General features: G+C 41.0%; 2 protein-coding genes across 2 annotated transcripts; one reads left to right on the top strand and one right to left on the bottom strand.

Moving 5' to 3' along the window:
- Positions 1-6769: 6769 nt before the first annotated feature.
- On the top strand, positions 6770-7837 carry LOC120106766. The gene has a single exon (XM_039119818.1). The coding sequence runs from the start codon at positions 6770-6772 to the stop codon at positions 7835-7837; it is 1068 nt and encodes a 355-aa protein (XP_038975746.1).
- Positions 7838-12353: 4516 nt separating this feature from the next.
- On the bottom strand, positions 12354-16411 carry LOC103721288 (myb family transcription factor MOF1-like). Its single transcript, XM_039119819.1, has 6 exons — positions 15600-16411; positions 15397-15473; positions 15247-15283; positions 14310-14424; positions 13895-14135; positions 12354-12872 (listed from the first exon to the last, which is right to left on the bottom strand). The coding sequence occupies exons 1-6, from the start codon at positions 15724-15726 to the stop codon at positions 12561-12563; spliced, it is 909 nt and encodes a 302-aa protein (XP_038975747.1). The 5' UTR covers positions 15727-16411; the 3' UTR covers positions 12354-12560.
- Positions 16412-17706: the final 1295 nt, after the last annotated feature.

Here is a 17706-nt window from a genome sequence, read left to right on the forward strand (position 1 = left end):
CACTGAAGGGTATTTTTGGTATTTCCACCAAATTCCATATTTTTCGGGTAGACATGACACATTGCTAGACGTCAATCTTGTCTTATAGGTTTGATCGAATTAAAGAGTTTAATTCGATCACCAATTAGAAAGGATTCTAATGGTTAAGTTCGGGTTCGCGCAGTTTGGACTTAAATCGATTAGAAGAGTTCTAATCAAGTTGGGTCAACTCGACTCACACCTATTGCTGGCTAAGTATGGAACCCAATGGGTCACATACAAGAAAACTTATTAAGGGTCTAATTGGATTAGATCATGTTTGCAAGATAGACATCCTAGCAGGTGTTGCAAACCCTTAGCTCTTGATTCGAATTAGATTCGAATCCGATTCTTAATTGATCTAATTTGATTAGATCATGTTCTAATATGGGTTAGCCAAGAGATGGCACCTAATTGGCTTGGTTTGAGTCTAATTGGATTAGATTTAATAAATCATTCAATCTAGACCGTTAGATCTTGATCTACCGTTGGATGAAGACATAATGGAGAGTTGGTTTAACCCAATTGGATTGAGTTAGAGGATGGTGTTGGAATTTGTATCCTAAATGTCAATCGTCAGCATATTGATGATTGAATTTTGTAAATAAATTGACAAATTAATAAAGTGTTATTTGGCATTATTCATCATTTCATCTTCAAATGAACTCTTATATGATGAAGTCCTTAGGACTTATGTTATGATAAAAGAGGATTTATCTTTGAGTCCTTAAACTTGTTTGCGACGAAATGATATGTTGTTACTAGGACGACAACATTATCGAGATTAGGTCGTTGTGTGACATATACGTTGGTTGTCCTCTTAACCAAGGAGTGTGGAGACACTGGTATGCCACACAAGTGAAGTGTAGAAGTACATTTCACTAAACGTGACCAATTCCGGAACGCTCTACTGTCGAGAGATGTTCCGAGTGGATATGGATATAAGTTTGGCCCTCTGACCTGAGACCGCAACCTGTGACTAGCAAGCAACTCACTGTACTTTGGTACCGGACTACCTGAATTTCTAATTCAGTGACGGAAAGTCACTGGGTGCAGTCAAGTACTTGCGTAGTCAGTTGTGAGTCAAGATGGACTTGACCCCTCCTGAAAACAGGGGATAATGTCTTGTGATTAATTTAGCAAAACCTTGGCCAGGGTAATCCCAGTGAGGAGTCACGGGATATCTAAAGTTAATCACATAATGGATGTACTAATTATAGGGTTGACAGTGAGCTCTAAGTCATCCTGGCATTAGGAGTCAAAGGGATTGAATTATACAGTAACCATAGTTCAGGATTCCAGAATATTTGCTTCGCATATATTCGACCTATCCGGACGTCGGGTACCATTGCTAGATGGTCACATCGATTAGTGTAGAAAATTGTTCCTATACTACCGGCTTAGGTTCGAACCTATGAGGTCACACGCATAGAAGATTCCTGATTGATCAAGAAAGCTGATGAATGATTAAGAATCATTCAGGGATAATTTGGTCAATTTGATTGGCAAATTATCTTATAAAATAATTAAAGTAATTATTGAAGGATTAATTAGTAATTAAATTACTAATAAACTCAATTTGATTGAGTAATTGTGCTAAGGATGAGCCAAATTGAATTGGATTCAAGTTTGGGCTCAATCAGGGTTTTGACCTGATTGGATTAGGTCAGAACCAAAAAGGACTTAAGCTGATCAAATTAATTTTAAATTAATTTGTTCTTAATTGGGGATTGACCTAATTGAATTAGGTCCAACACAAAGTAATAATTCAATTTGATTGAGTTTGCATGAGCCAAAATTGAATTGGATTCAATTTGAGCTCAATCACGGTCTGACCTGATTAGATTGGGTTCAACCAAATTGCTTTGTTTTAATTCGGGTTTGACCAAATTTGATTAGGTGCAACCCAAGGGGATTAGGCTCAGATGATGTGGCAATTATTGGTGACATGGAATTGGATTTCATGAATTTTAAATAAACCAAAATTATTGCATGGCACATGGACCCATTGCTTGACACATGGCGACATTGTTTGTTATTTGAATTTAAATTCAAACATTAAGCAATGTGTTAAATGATTTTAATCACTCAAACCATCAGCCAAGGTGGCGTCTGAGTTTTTGAATGGATTAAATTCGAATTTCAAGAGGTGATTTCGAAATTATGAAGTGTTTTACCTTGCCGCATGGATTTCAAATTCCTTCCCTCTTGCACATGTGTTTAAAATTTGAATTTAAATCAGATTTGGTTGAGATCTGATTTGGGTTGTTCCTATTCCTTTGCATGTGCCAACTAAAAGAAGTTTTCTGAAAATAAATTTCGAATTTTGAATGAAAATTCGGAGGCCATTAAAAGGGGTCAAACATGGGCACCAAAAACACATCCATTGCAGCCTTCTTCCTCACCCGCCTCCTCCTCCTCTTCTTCTCCATTTTAGATAGGGTTTTCAGGGTGAATATCTAGAAGATTCAAGATCAGATCTGAGTCCTCTACTTTCCTTACAAACCTCATCTCTATCTGCTTCAAGACGATTGATCAAGAGTTGATTGAATCCCGGTGGGCAGATTTCAGCTTTTAAGTGTTCTGCAGCTGCTAGCACTGTTGCGGAAGAAGATCCTTCAGGACTTCGCGTGTACTTCTCGTAGAGGCCATTCGTGTGCGTGGCTGCGAAGTCAAGAATCAGATTCACAACTTTCATCCATTATAAAAGGTATTAATCTAGCATTAATCATTTATTATGGTGTCAAGGTCTAGTTCCAATTTCCCGAGGTTTTACCCTCTTTTGGGGCTCCTCACGGAGATATCTCCAGAATCCATTCGATGGATATTCGGAAATTAATTGGAATAGAGTTCTTAAGTTTCAGATCTAATAGTTAATCATGCATAAAAGTTTTAGCATAATTGTTTAAACAATTCCGGCATAATCCTATGTGTTCTTAAGGTGCTGATTTCTAGATTTGATCTTGTAAGCATGCATGAATTAAATTGTTTGATTCGGTTTTTCCGCTGCGTTTTAAAACTTAAAAAGAACTACGTATGGCTTGATCCCCCTTATGAAGGGGTACGTAGGCAACCCGATCAGGTTCAGCCATGGTTTTTCAAAAAAAAAAAAAAAAATTCAGCATGCTAAACACCGAAGAACCTAGGATTCACTTTCAGATGGCTACCATAATTGACCATTGGATGAAGACATAATGGGTCAAGTGAATGGCGCCTTGCATTGGAGCCCTTGGATGATCATCATGAAAGATCAAGAGGTGAGGCGTGATGGACATGTGATTAGCATGTGATGTTGACTTGGTCAAAATATGGCACCACATGAAAGGACATATCATTTGATACACCTCCTCACTTGATCTGCACCTCCTCTTATTTGATATGGCCCTTTAGATGATGCCCTTTCATGAGAGGATGTGTGGATGGGATGCATCCCTTGGAGATGCATCCCTACACCTATTATAAATAGGCTAGCACTCCATGGGTTTCATCATTCCAACTCCACCCCACTCCTCTCTTCTTTCTTTCTTACATTAGTTTCTTTCTTTCTAGGGTTGCTTCTAGTGTGTCCTAAGCCAAGACAAGGTGGTCTTCTTTAGGACAAAAGGATTAGAAGTGATTTTAGAAGGTTAAAGAAAAATAGAAAGAAAGGAAAGTAAGCCATTAGAGTTCTTTAGAAGAATTCTACATTAAGGATCAAAGTCTTTGGAGCTTAAGACTTAAATCAAATTTTCGTGTGGATCAACGTTGGAGGGTGAACACTTGGGCACCTAGTGAAAATTTTGCACATTGGATTAGCGTTAGAGGTATTCTTCTATTTCTGCATTTATATTAATTATTTGATTGCTTCCATTAAGGTGATCTTGGCTTATAAGGGTTTTATGTTAAGAAACTTTATCAAGAAATTTTTAAAATTCCTAGCTTCCGCTGCCCATTATAGCATGCTAGAACCCTTTCAAATGAAGTCGGCAGCCCCAGCCGACTTCAACCCCGTTCCTATTTTTGGGACGACTGAAACAGAGGATCGCGATTGCGATCCTCTCCAGCTCCTCCGGGGACAAATGGGGCAAGGGCGCTGCGGGTATCCCGCGGCACCCCCCCCTCCGGTCACACCGCGGCCGATCACGGCCGCGGATCGAGCTCGATCGCCACGATTTTCGCGGCGGAGGGCCGTTATGATGGGAAGATAAAACCCCCATCTCTCCTTCCCTAGGGCCACCGCCGAGTCCCCTTTTCTTCCTCTCCTCCCTCTCCTCTTCCTCTCCTTCCTCTGCTTCCACTTCCCAAGTCGCCGATGAGCCGCCTCGGCCAACCACCACCACCACTCAAGCCTCCCCTGTTTCGAGATCTCCTTCCTCTTCAGAAAGTGCCATCGCCGCCGCCGCTTGACATCAGACCGAGCCTCCCTCAGCCGAGATCCGCCACCTCCGTCGACCGCCGGTGAGCTTCCCTCCTCTTTTGCCCTTGATTCCATGCCAAATAACATGCTTGATTTCCTTCCTTTGCTTTGGCCCCAAACCGAGATCATTCAATTTTCCTTCGACGCCCGTCGCTGCAGCAGCCGCCGGCTGCCACTGCAGTCGGCCGGCCGTCGATCGGGCAACAGCTCCCGGCCGCCTAGGCTGACCCCCCCCCCCAGCCGGTCCCTTCTTCCTCTTCTTCTTCTTTCCCTATTCGTGGGGGTTTGGGGAAGAAGAAGGGCCCTGTTCACGGGCCCTATTCACTACGGGCCCAACTTGGGCCCGGTTCGAACCCGAAACCAGAAACAAAAAAAAAAGAGAAGAAAATCCGAAACCCGAAATCCAGTTCAGACCCGAAACCCGAAATCCGAAACCCAGTTTAGACCCGAAGCCCGGAACCCGAAACCCGAACCCGTTTGGCCAATAAATGCAATTTTACAGTTAAGCCCTTGATAGTATATTATTGCACAAATGAGCCTTCTGTAAATTATGTTTGATCCCTATAAGAAAGATTTATTACATAAAGGCCCTCAAATATATTTGTTTGGTCCGTTTACTCAAGTTTTATTATAGAATAGTACCCTGTAATTAAGTATTAGTCCCTGCAATAAATTTTTATTGCATAAATAAACCAATTAGAAGCCAACCTTAGGGGCCCTATTTAGCTATGTCTATGCGGGCCCATTGGGCCGTGTCCGATATGGGCCCTATCGGGCCATGCCCATTATGGGCCAACTCTGGGCCCTGTTGGGCCGTGTCCAATAGTATTCTTTTTGGATTTTGCTTATTTCTGAAATTAACATGGAATTAATTAAATTTAAATAGGTGAACCTGATCCGCCTATCTGAAGTAGAGATTAAGCGAGAAGAGGTAAGTAACTTAATGCTTCAAAGTGCATTTTTCTAAATTATTTGGTAAAATAATTATTACTAGATTAAATTTTGAAATATGTTTTGTATTTAGTAAAATGGGTCTGACATGTTAAATTTTATTTGAAAATCATGTTATATGCTCTGAAATCCGTGAAATATGACTGTATAATTTATGAAATCTATTTTTATATCTATGCATTCTCAGCATGGCTATGATCTATTCTGTTCTATTTTGGCCCCGCCAATGGGGATTATACGTTGGACCTGTCGACTTGTAATCTGTGAGGAACCGGTTTCGACACCGCGCCACCGGTGATTAGAATAGTGGTTTCTGGACACCGGCTGCCATCGGTGGGTAAATATAGTGGATTTGGCACTTTTGTGCAACACCGGCCGCCATCGATGGATAAATATAGTGGATTTGGCACCTTGTGCGACCCATGCCACTGGGTTACGTAGTCGTAGCCTATTATGTTGAGATTCTGATATCAGAGTTTTAGAAAAAATGATAATAAGTTTTGAAAACAGTAAAACGATGTTATTTATGATTTATTCCAGTTATTATCCTGTATTTTGACCTGATATGCTCTGACCTCACTTTGGGATATTTTGTTGCTTACTGGGCTAGTGTAGCTCATTATTTTATTTTCTCTGTTTTTCAGATCCAGAGGCTTGATCGCATGGGATTAGGAAGTGTGTTAGATGTTCCGATGATTCCATCAGTTATCAGCATTTTAGCTAGATTAGCTTGGACATTTGAATTATATTGGCATATGCTATTCTGAAATTTTGTAAGACTGCTTTTGACCAACTTAAATAATTATGTCATTTTTGAACATCTGTATTTGCTCCGATATGTTCTGATGCCTTGCACGCCTGCGCGGCCCGCCGTGCGGGCATGCGGCGTCTGCTGCGCCTCGGGCTCGGGGCGTGACAGATTTGGTGGTATCAAAGCTCAGGTTTAAGATCATTAGGGATTGTAACTGAAACAATTATATTGAGCCTAAGTTTTAGGATTCCTAGGATCCGTCAGAAAGGTTGAGAGATGGGTAGGAACCAGATAAGGGGATAATGTTCATTTATTTTATTAACTATTTCGTATTATTCTGTTTAGATGATTTTATAACATCTATATATTTTTACTAAATCAGAATGCCGCCTCGTCATATTCGTAGCCTGAATCGGATGGTCAGGGGCTCTCATTGAAGAGCCCCTACTAACCAAGCTGGTGAGGCATCGCATAGCTCAGGACCCCAGGGTCAATCAACTCCAGAAACTGCCGCCAGAAATCAAACCCGGGTGCTCGAACTGATTGAGGAGATCGTTGGGTTAGTACGCCAACAGAGGCAACAACCTCAGCAACCAATCCAGCAAGTCGTTGATCCTCCGAAGCAAAGAAGGAGTATAGCTGAATTCAAGAGAATGGCTCCTTCGGCTTTTAAAGGCACCACTAGTACTCAAGAGGCCGAAGCCTGGATAGATGAAATGGAGAAAGCCTTTAGAGCAATAGAGTGCACCGATGAAGAGAAGGTCAAATTTGCCACCTATAGGCTTCATGACCGAGCTCATCATTGGTGGATGTCTGTGGAGCGCACATTGGCACCCGAGCAGGAGGCACTTACCTGGCAGAGGTTTCGCACAGCCTTCTACTCCAAGTATTTTCCTTCAAGTCGCCTTAGGGAGCTAGAGAGAGAATTTCTAAATCTGTCTCAAGGAACTATGACCGTGGATGAGTATGAGGCAGAGTTTGACAGGTTAGCTCAGTTTGCTCCCACCCTCGTCATAGATGCAGAGTCTCGGATGAGGAGATTTGAAGAAGGATTGAAGCCTCACTTACGTCGAGGTTTGGCCGTAGTGCACTCAACCAACTATGTTGACCTGGTAGACAGGGCCAAGAATATGAAAATTATCTGGAAGGAAATACACGATTCAAAAGATAGAATACAAAAGAAAAGGAGCAGAGATGATGATACTCATAGTGGACAAAATTCTAGTAGGACAGCAAAATCTCGTAATAGGTCTGGGCAATCAGAAAAGCAGGGATCTTATGGAGAGACTATTCAACAAGGCCAGTCTAAATGTGAAGCATGTGGTGGTGCCTATAAGACAGAACTGTGTAGACAATTATCTGGCGCATGTTTCAGATGTGGCCAACAGGGTCATAAAATAGCAAAGTACCCTCGCAATCAGCAAGTATCACAATCAGATCAGAGGCCTCAAGCTACAAGGACCCAGCAAGTGCAAGGTTCTCCTGCTCCGGTTCAGATTGCTCAGCCTTCTTCTCCTAAGCAGCAGATAGGAGGGAGACCGCACATACAGGGTCGTATTTATGCACTGACTCAGCAGGATGCTCAGGCATCCAATACTGTGGTGTCAGGTACACTACCGGTTGCTTCTGTTTATGCTTATATACTGTTTGATTCTAGTGCTGCACATTCATTGTGTCATGGATATTTGTGCGAAAACATGACCTATCTTACGTGTCGTTAAAGTATGATTTACATGTTAACACCCCTGCCGGAAGTGGGATGATTGGTAATCAGGTCTGCAAGACTTGCCCGGTTCAGATAGTAGGTAGAGACTTGCCTGATGATTTGATAGTTATAGATATGTATGACTTTGACATTTATTCTTAGTATGGACTGGTTAGCGTCACACTTTGCTACCATTAACTGCCATGAAAAGCGGATAAAATTTCAGATCCCTGGATACATTAAATTTAGCTTCGTAGGTAGTGGACTATACTTTCCCTCGAGATCTCTACTATGCACGTTAGGCAGCCTGTACGCATGGTTGATAAAAAGGAACATGCATTGAGGAGGTGCATAATTCCTTATGTTAAGATCCAGTGGAGCAATCACTCAGAACGTGAGGCCACGTGGGAACTCGAGGACGTGATGAAGGAAAAATATCCGGACCTTTTGGCAAACTAAGGTATGTTAAATTTTGAGGACGAAATTTTTCTAAGACGGAGAGAATGTAAGATATGGGGCTGAAGTCGGCAGCCCCAGCCGACTTCAGCCCTGTTCCTATTTTTGGGAGGACCGGAACAGAGGATCGCGATTGCGATCCTCTCTGGCTCCTTCGAAGACAAATGGGGCAAGGGCGCCGCGGGTATCCCGCGGCACCCCCCCCCTCCGGTCACACCGCGGCCGATCACGGCCGCGGATCGCGCTCGATCGCCACGATTTTCGTGGCGGAGGGCCGTTATGATGGAGAGATAAAACCCACATCTCTCCTTCCCTAGGGCCATCGCCGAGTCCCCTTTTCTTCCTCTGCTCCCTCTCCTCTTCCTCTCCTTCCTCTGCTCCCACTTCCCAAGTCGCCGGTGAGCCGCCTCGGCCAACCACCACCACCACTCAAGCCTCCCCTATTTCGAGATCTCCTTCCTCTTTGGAAAGTGCCATCGCCGCCGCCGCTTGACATCGGACCGAGCCTCCCTCGGCCAAGATCCGCCACCTCCGTCGACCGCCGGTGAGCTTCCCTCCTCTTTTGCCCTTGATTCCATGCCAAAAAACATGCTTGATTTCCTTCCTTTGCTTTGGCCCCAAACCGAGATCATTCGGTTTTCCTTCGATGCCCGTCACTGCAGCAGCCGCCGGCTGCCACTGCAGTCGGCCGGCCGTCGACCGGGCAACAGCTCCTGGCCGCCTAGGCTAACCCCCCCCCCCAGCCGGTCCCTTCTTCCTCTTCTTCTTCTTCCCCTATTCGTGGGGGTTTGGGGAAGAAGAAGGGCCCTGTTCACGGGCCCTATTCACTGCAGGCCCAACTTAGGCCCGGTTCGAACCCGAAACCAGAAATATAAAAAAAAAAGAGAAGAAAATCCGAAACCCGAAATCCAGTTCAGACCCAAAACCCGAAACCCGAAACCCGAACCTGTTTGGCCAATAAATGCAATTTTACAGTTAAGCCCTTGATAGTATATTATTGCACAAACGAGCCTACTGTAAATTATGTTTGATCCCTATAAGAAAGATTTATTACATAAAGGCCCTCAAATATATTTGTTTCGTCCCTTTACTCAAGTTTTATTATAGAACAGTACCCTGTAATTAAGTATTAGTCCCTGCAATAAATTTTTATTGCATAAATGAACCAATTAGAAGCCAACCTTGGGGGCCCTATTTAGTTGGGTCTATGCGGGCCCATTGGGCCGTGTCCGATATGGGCCCTATCGGGCCATGCCCATTATGGGCCAACTCTGGACCCTGTTGGGCCGTGTCCAATAGTATTCTTTTTAGATTTTGCTTAATTCTGAAATTAGCAAGGAATTAATTAAATTTAAACAGGTGAACCTGATCCGCCTATCTGAAGTAGGGATTAAGCGAGAAGAGGTAAGTAACTTAATGCTTCAAGGTGCATTTTTCTAAATCATTTGGTAAAATAATTATTACTGGATTAAATTTTGAAATATGTTTTGTATTTAGTAAAATGGGTCTGACATGTTAAATTTTATTTGAAAATCATGTTATATGCTCTGAAATCTGTAAAATATGACCGTATAATTTATGAAATCTATTTATATATATATGCATTCTCAACATGGCTATGATCTGTTCTGTTCTGTTCTGGCCCCGCCAATGGAGATTATACGTTGGACCTGTCGACTTGTAATCTGTGAGGAACCGGTTTCGACACCCCACCACCGGTGATTAGAATAGTAGTTTCTGGACACCGGCTGCCATCAGTGGGTAAATATAGTGGATTTGGCACTTTTGTGCAACACCGGCCACCATTGGTGGATAAATATAGTGGATTTGGCACCTTGTGCGACCCATGCCACTGGGTTACGTGGCCGTAGCCTATTATGTTGAGATTCTGGTATCAGAGTTTTTAGAAAAATGATAATAAGTTTTGAAAACAGTAAAACGATGTTATTTATGATTTATTCCAATTATTATCCTGTATTTTGACCTGATATGCTCTGACCCCACTTTGGGGTATTTTGTTGCTTACTGGGCTAGTGTAGCTCATTATTTTATTTTCTCTGTTTTTCAGATCCAGAGGCTTGATCGCATGGGATTGGGGAGTGCGTTAGATATTCCGATGATTCCATCAGTTATCGGCATTTTTGCTAGATTAGCTTGGACATTTGAATTATGTTGGCATATGCTATTCTGAAATTTTGTAAGACTGCTTTTGACCAACTTAAATATTTATGTCATTTTTGAACATCTGTATTTGCTCCGATACGTTCTGATGCCTTGCACGCCTGCGCGGCCCGCCGTGCGGGCGTGCGGCGTCTGCTGCGCCTCGGGCTCGGGGCGTGACAGGTAGGTTTTAGAAAAAGAGGAAGAGGTGAGTGGTAGGCTTTAAAGAAGTGCAATCTTGGTCGCAAGGCGAGAAGGAGATCTCGTAGAGTGAAATACAATAAACGAGAGGAGGAGAAAGGATGTGGATAGACTAGGGATTGGTCTTTTTAAATAGTCAATGAGGGCGTCAGGGAAGATGGTGGACCTTCTGGAAGGCGATTTAAAGGGAGGCAACACCCTCCCTAGTATAGTAGGTAGGGGAAAGGTTGACTAGGGAGGATAGTGGCCTCTTTAAATAGGAGGGTTCTTCTATTTTGTTTTGAAATAAGGGATGCCTTAATTTTGTTTGCGAATTTCAAATTAAAGTTGGCAATCTATTTGTAGGTTTCTCGTTGTTTAAAGTTGGCAAACCATCTGCCGACTTTACTCTAGGTGAAGTTGACTATCCATCAACCAATTTTAGTTCAGGACCTAGAAAAACTGAAGTTGAGAATTCAAGTCATGCCAATTGTTCAATGTATTATTCATGGATTACAATATAGCAACTTCAGTTTTGACATAGATGATTCGTTGGCTACATTTTATCGTGTATAGATAATCACAATCATGTCACATAAACATAGAGATACAATATTTTGATACTTCCCAACACTTTATTTCTTATTTATCCATGGCCTCCATTAATTCTTTTTTAAAAACAGATGCTCCTAATGCGGATCATCTGATCTGTTCGTACAGTACCTTTTTTTTGGGGGGGATTAAAGAGGCTACTCATTTCATATAACTCTAATTTGTGTAGTACAGCGCTTTAAAGGAAACCTACGTCACTGAACCATTTTACATTTAGTCTTGTGTAAAAAGATTAAAAATCAAAATGCTCCTCCGGAACCAATTATTTATGGTAAAATTCAAGGAGAAGGTGATCTATATCTGAATTCCCCAACACTCGGGCACCTTTTTCAACGGATGGGGCCAGGAAGTAGGTAGCCCAAAAGTGTGACAAGACGGACTCTTTTGGTGGTCTAGAAATTAGGTTGTTCCCGAACAAGTTTCCATATTGTATGGTTCAACGTAAACCAACGTAAAAACTCTCAAACTGGAAAGGAAGCTGCACCAAAAATCAAATATTGTGGTCAAGCAATGTTCTAAGGATTATTTTATCTCGAAGAGAAGAACTCCTTGTTGAGTATAACAACCGAAAGGAGCCTTTTCATATTGCCAACATGCCATTTATGTAGCGCCTCTCAGAAGTTATAATAATGTATTCTTTAGATTTTACCAATACTAACAAGTCATAAGCAGTCATTTGGTTCGCAGGAAAACAAGAAGAAAAAGTGTGGTTAATGGAAAGGAAAAAGAAAAAAAAATGCCCCTTAATTAGTTTGAGTTTTAAAAGAAGAGATGAGAAAGTAGTATTTTCATAAGAATAAGATTCTCATATTCTATGGAAAAGAAAAACCTATAGAGATATGAGAAAACTACTTTTCCATCGGTTAGAAATTAGGGTCCATTTTTTTAAAAAAAACCCTTAAGCCATCAAAATCTATAGGTAAGGTCTTTCTCTTTTTTAAAGGTATAATAGGATTTTATACAACTTTCTTAAGAAAGTTGATGCTCAATAAGCCACTCTAAAATGTGCCACTTCTAATGATTAAGCAAATATGTCAAAACTATTTTTTTAGATATCATATTTTTCAAAATCAACCTCTCAGAAAAAATATTCTAGTGAGAAAAACTTTTTCTTGCAAACCAAATGAGTCCGGAAAGTATTCTACTTTTAAAGACTACACTAGCAGGTCCTGCTAATGTATCTATTATACTAAGTACATAGGAAGTATCGTGGAGGTGTAAGATGATAAGATGCCAATGGCAGCAAAAAAGAAACAATGGCTATGGCTCGATTCCCTCCAACCCACTACCAGAAAAAAGAACAAAAAGAAAGAAAAGGGAAAAGGTTTAGGCTAAGAACCACAGATAGACATGGAGAGATCCAAATTGATTCTGGGACTTCCAGAGTAACCTGAACAGTCACCGAAGTTTCTCCTCGAAGATGAAGAGATCACTCCACTGCTTTCACTTGCTGAGGGCTTATTACTCCTTTGTTTTGGGTGCAATGACAAGGATAGTGATAGTGACCAATCATTGACCTCCTCTCTCTCCTCCGAAAGCTCGTTAAATGGTAGGGAACTATAGGATTGACATTCATTCTCATAGCTCCTGTCAGACTTGAGCTTCTTTGCGGAGATAAGAATCTTATCGCTTGGTATGCTGGTCTGTGATCAGTAAAGAGAGAAGATGAGTTTGATGTCACATTTTAGTAGAACATTATTTAGCTCTTGCAACCATGCGGATAAAGTAAGCATTGCGATGTTATCAGTGCCTGATCTCAAAAGTTTCTCATTAATAAACTCCTAGTATAAATTCTTTAACCAAAAGTTGAACTATTAGTCATTCAAATTAAATTCATCAACAATGAGTTAGCACCAAAAGTTTTTCTTTTGGTTGGCAATGAAAAATATGACAGCAAAGATTTAAACTTTAGTGCGGATTACAACAGTAAGTAAATGTGAAAGATGATTATTATAAGCAACTGGACATAATTTTGAACTCATTAATTCATGATGCCAAGCAAATGGAATCATAAGCAATTTCATCTTATAATTATTCCATTATATACAGTTTGACCCATTATTTTAGTGGCAGCATCCCTAACTGTCAAGAAGGTATTATTTGATCATCCATTAATCATCTTAAAAAACTATTCAAAAAGTCAGTATAATTCCAAATCTTCTGACTATAGATCGCAGATCTGAATATGGTGGCCCAAATATACTAGCATAGCTCTATTCTTTATCCCTCTGCGGCTATGTGGCTGTATCTCATTGATCCAGAGAGATACATGAGAATGCATGGGGAAAGAGTATAATGCAGTGCAAGAAGCTGGTCAAGCATTCAAATTAATAAAATAAGGATGAAATAAGGAATATCCTAGTCATGAAAACAAAAAACATAAATATTGAAAAAAAATTCCTCTCTATTCTGATATAGTATAGGTGGACTATTAAATTCACGTGCATGAGGCATGCCCTTAAACAAGGAAGGCCAAGCTCCATGCAATATTTCAATATCAAACCTAATCCAACCTTAACAAGAAGTTGGTCCAAAGAGGAGATTAGAGGACTTAACACAAGGCACCGAAAAGGAGATGAGGACACTCAAGAGGGAGAGAGAAAAGTTGTAATGGAGGAGAAGAACAAGGAGAAGGTGTGGTTTCTTTTACCCCTTTTTGCTGTACCTTTAGAGTGCCAGATTCTTCCACCATATGTCCTGACACTTTGAGCTTGGAAGGGTGATGATCTGCCAATAAGCCAGTGTGCAGAGCATCTTTCTGCCACCTGAAGCCCTCCTCCTTTATTCCCCTCCCCACAGCCATGGCTTGCATGTAAACATCAAAGCAATACGGGGAGGTGACTCTCTCTCCCATTCCTTTGCTGCATTGCAAGCTTTTGGAATTGGCTTGTGTCTCCATTCGAGCCCTGTCAATAAAATAAGCAAAAGGTGTGGGGAGAGGTAAGCAAAAGGTGAGGAAAAAGTGAGGGAGAAGAGCAGATGGGTGTCATCTTTATATGTTCCTTATGTGAGGGATACTATTTGAAGTGGACAAAGCTAGCTAGCTAGCCAATCTTTTCAGAGGAGGGAGTGGGGAGTACGTTAACTGGGACTGGAACTCCTTGGTGGGCTTTGAAGAAGGGCAGGAGTCATAATCATCTTGCTCATCAGCACCACCATCATTGGTTTCACATGAGTGCTGTCTTGCTTGCAACTCTGATGATAAACAAGAAGATTGAGACATGAAGCAAGGCTTTTTTCTGAGACTCAACTGTACTATGAAATCATAAAAAACAAACTTGTGGAGTTAGAGAGAAGAAATTTTTGAGCATTTGTGAGGTTTGGAAGAGTGCTTAATTTGTCTTTAAAAAATTAAATTTATTAGGAAAAAGTGACAGAAAGGAAGCAAAAGAAGAAAAAAGATGGGAGTTACTTAAGAAGGATGGCAGGCAAACCATGTAAAAAGATCATTAGTTTTCGAACTTCACTCCTTTTCTTTTTGCTATTCTATTGATAGCTCACATAGTTCATGCATTCTGAAGGGCAACCAAAAGCGAATAAATAAATAAAGATGCCATTTTGTGGTTGGAGATGATTTACGGTAAATGGTGCAGCTCAACAAAAAGTATGGCCTCTTATTCTGTACTCTTTTTAGCTAAGCAGCAGTCTTAATGGAAAGAGAGTATAAATAAAAAATTAAAACTAGCTCTACTATGTAAGCTTATCCATATGGGGGAAAGAAATTAAAAAATGATGCTGCATCAACTTAATGGGTAGGTATCATTAACTAGATAAATCACATGAAGGAGTGACAAAGAGAAAATAATTAGCCACAACTTTTAGAAATAGAAATAAAAATAAAAATAAAAGTAATCTCTACGAATAAGGCTTTTCAAATGACAAAAGATGATGCTACATCAACTAGATGGTAATTGAGATAGAGAGCTTTCTTACCATAATATAAATAAACTTAAACATTGGAAATGGAGAAAATAACAAGGACATGGATTTCATTTTAATTTGATGGAAAAACCTTACCTTGCCTGCCCATGTCATTTCTCATGCCTCTGTACATCTGTTTAAAACAATATCATCCCTTTGTCAGCCAAACTTTCACCAGAAAAACAAAAGAACAAGAGAGACAAAAATATAACCATGAATCTGGACCAAGCATTAAAACAAACATACCTGGAGATGGCTTTTAACATGGGATATGGTGAGTCCTCTAACATCCATCATCTGAAGGACAAGCTTAGGTGTAGCCTCTACAATAGCAGCAACAAGAAATAATATTACAAAACAAAAGTAAAACTGTAACGAGTAACAAAGGGAGAAGAAAAACAGAAGGGAAAAAAGTAAAGCATAATAGTTGGAATGGAAAAGGTACCAACTTTCCTGTCCTCCAAGCTTCTCTATGGCATGAACAAAGCAGTGGTGAAGGTCAGGGGTCCATCTCAAGCGAGGCACCTTGGATCTGATGTACTGCCTCACAGCTCCATTCCTTCCGCAGTTCCCCATCTCTCTTTCTCCTCCTCTTCCTTTCTTCAAATGGTTTAATTCTTTTCAGCAACTATAAATATTTCTTGTATGGTAGAGTAACTAAGAGGAAGGAGGAAAAACAGGAGGACCGTTCTTTCTGTTTTATATCACGCGTCTTCTCAAAGAGAAAGGAGACTCACACTGGTCGCTGGGCCTGGAAGTCATCTAATAGTCTATCTTCTCCCAAAATCCCATCTTGGCCTCCTCTAAAACCCTTCCGAAGCCCTGCCTTTCTACTTCTCTCCCAGTCTTCACTGCGTCCTCTCTCCAAAGCTCTCCCCTTTGCGTCGCTCCGTTACACGGGGTCCCCTAAATGTCGTTGGGACTGTCTAGGATTAACGCAAACACTCGGTGTGGGAGGCCACGGATCACGAGAGGAAGCCATCATTAAGAGGAGTTAATGGCTGAAGAAAGAGAGAAGGTAGGCAGAGATGAGAGAGAGAGAGAGAGATGACTAAGAGACACAAGAGAGATGACAACTTCCTCTGAGCTTCTGGTCATATACTCCTGAGAAAACAAAGAATAAAGAAGAGAAGGAATACCAGTATATCATCACCTTCTTGAAATAATTCTAATTATTAAACTTGGCCAGAGCTTTTGAGTGTCCACAGGAAACACACACGATAGAGATAGAGAGAGAGAGAGAGAGAGAGAGAGAGAGAGAGAGAGAGAGATGTAAGTAAGGGAGAGAAAGAGAAAGGTAGAGAGGGATTTGGGCAGCCGAGGCCAGAGCTATGATCACAAGAAAGCGGCTATAGAATCTCTGAGCACACGATTTCTTCTGCTAGTCTTTCCTAACTTAAACCATATAACTACTATTACTATGTTACTATTTACTACTTCAAAATGCACTTGAATGTGGAAAGAAAGCCTTTTGAAGTTTTACAAACTTATTTATAACTGATAACTGGCCTTTTTATGAATTTTTAAATGGCATGTAGAATATTCTTTTCTTAAGGAAGGCATGTAGAATATGTTATTGTTTAGTGTTGAATGGTCAAAACATGGGCCCTGCATCTCATCCCTCTGTACTCTTTCTTGTCACAAAGTCAACTTTATGGGCAGGTCCCCAAGGGAATGAACGAGGCTTAAGGATCCTATAAAGAAGGGTTGGGTTTATAGGCTGCCAAAAAAAACATACAGTTCATGTGGTGGTTTTCTTGGGGAGTTGGCCTTTTCAAATCAATCACAGGCGGTGCCTACCTTTAGAAAAAGGTAGAGATAATAAAAGCCAAGACAGGGATAGGGTTGTGTTGGAGAAAGGGGAGGAAGGGGGAGGAGTGAATTAAAAAAATAAAGAAAAGGGACTTTTCTTCCGTAGCTGTTGTTGTATTTGGGTGCATTGATAACTTCAGAGGGGCGGCCAAACAGATGGCTGGCTACCTGTGAAAATTCCTCCTGCCTTCGTGCAGAATTAGGCAGACCAAATAAGGGGGTGTTGTGGCATTTGTAAATGCCTTGGACTTTGGAGGGATGAGGATTCCAACCCTTGTGTTAGTTCTCTTTTATTAATTTTGCTTACAAGGAAAGCAACGGAGGAAAACAGCACCGTAGTCATTTGGGAAGACTTGAGCTACTAGTTTAGATATGCCCCCTAGACTTTAAACATGCTTTCCCACATCAGCTTTTCCAAGCCCCCCACCCCCTCCCTTTTCTCTTTTTGTTGTTTTATTTTTCTTTCCTCTCTTCTTTCATTTCCTGGTAGACAATAGTAGCTTTGTCTTGTTTAAAATTGGTATCACTTGTAGGTAATTACTATGGAAGCATATGGGTGAATGGCCCCAAGTTCAAACTACAATCAAGGTTGTAGATATACAGAGAATAAGGTAAAATATAAGTTAAATGCAGGAGAAAGCAAGCAGAAGCTCAAGTGAGCTATCAAGTCTTTGCAAAATCATGTAAGATATGTGAACCAACATGGGATAAATCTCCATTCATGAGAGGCTTGTAGCATTTAAA

This window comes from Phoenix dactylifera, unplaced genomic scaffold (genome assembly GCF_009389715.1).
Source record: "Phoenix dactylifera cultivar Barhee BC4 unplaced genomic scaffold, palm_55x_up_171113_PBpolish2nd_filt_p 000627F, whole genome shotgun sequence".
NCBI lineage: Eukaryota > Viridiplantae > Streptophyta > Magnoliopsida > Arecales > Arecaceae > Phoenix > Phoenix dactylifera.

What these genes read in the sequence shown, in the direction of transcription:
- LOC120106766 (XM_039119818.1), top strand. Translation starts at nt 6,770, where the DNA reads ATGGCTCCTTCGGCTTTTAAAGGCACCACTAGTACTCAAGAGGCCGAA.
- LOC103721288 (XM_039119819.1), bottom strand. Translation starts at nt 15,726, where the DNA reads ATGGGGAACTGCGGAAGGAATGGAGCTGTGAGGCAGTACATCAGATCC. An exon ending in ATGTTAAAAGCCATCTCCAG is followed by an intron (nt 15,284 to 15,396) that starts GTATGTTTGTTT and finishes TGTTTTAAACAG; the next exon opens with ATGTACAGAGGCATGAGAAA. An exon ending in AAATGACATGGGCAGGCAAG is followed by an intron (nt 14,425 to 15,246) that starts GTAAGGTTTTTC and finishes GTTTATCATCAG; the next exon opens with AGTTGCAAGCAAGACAGCAC.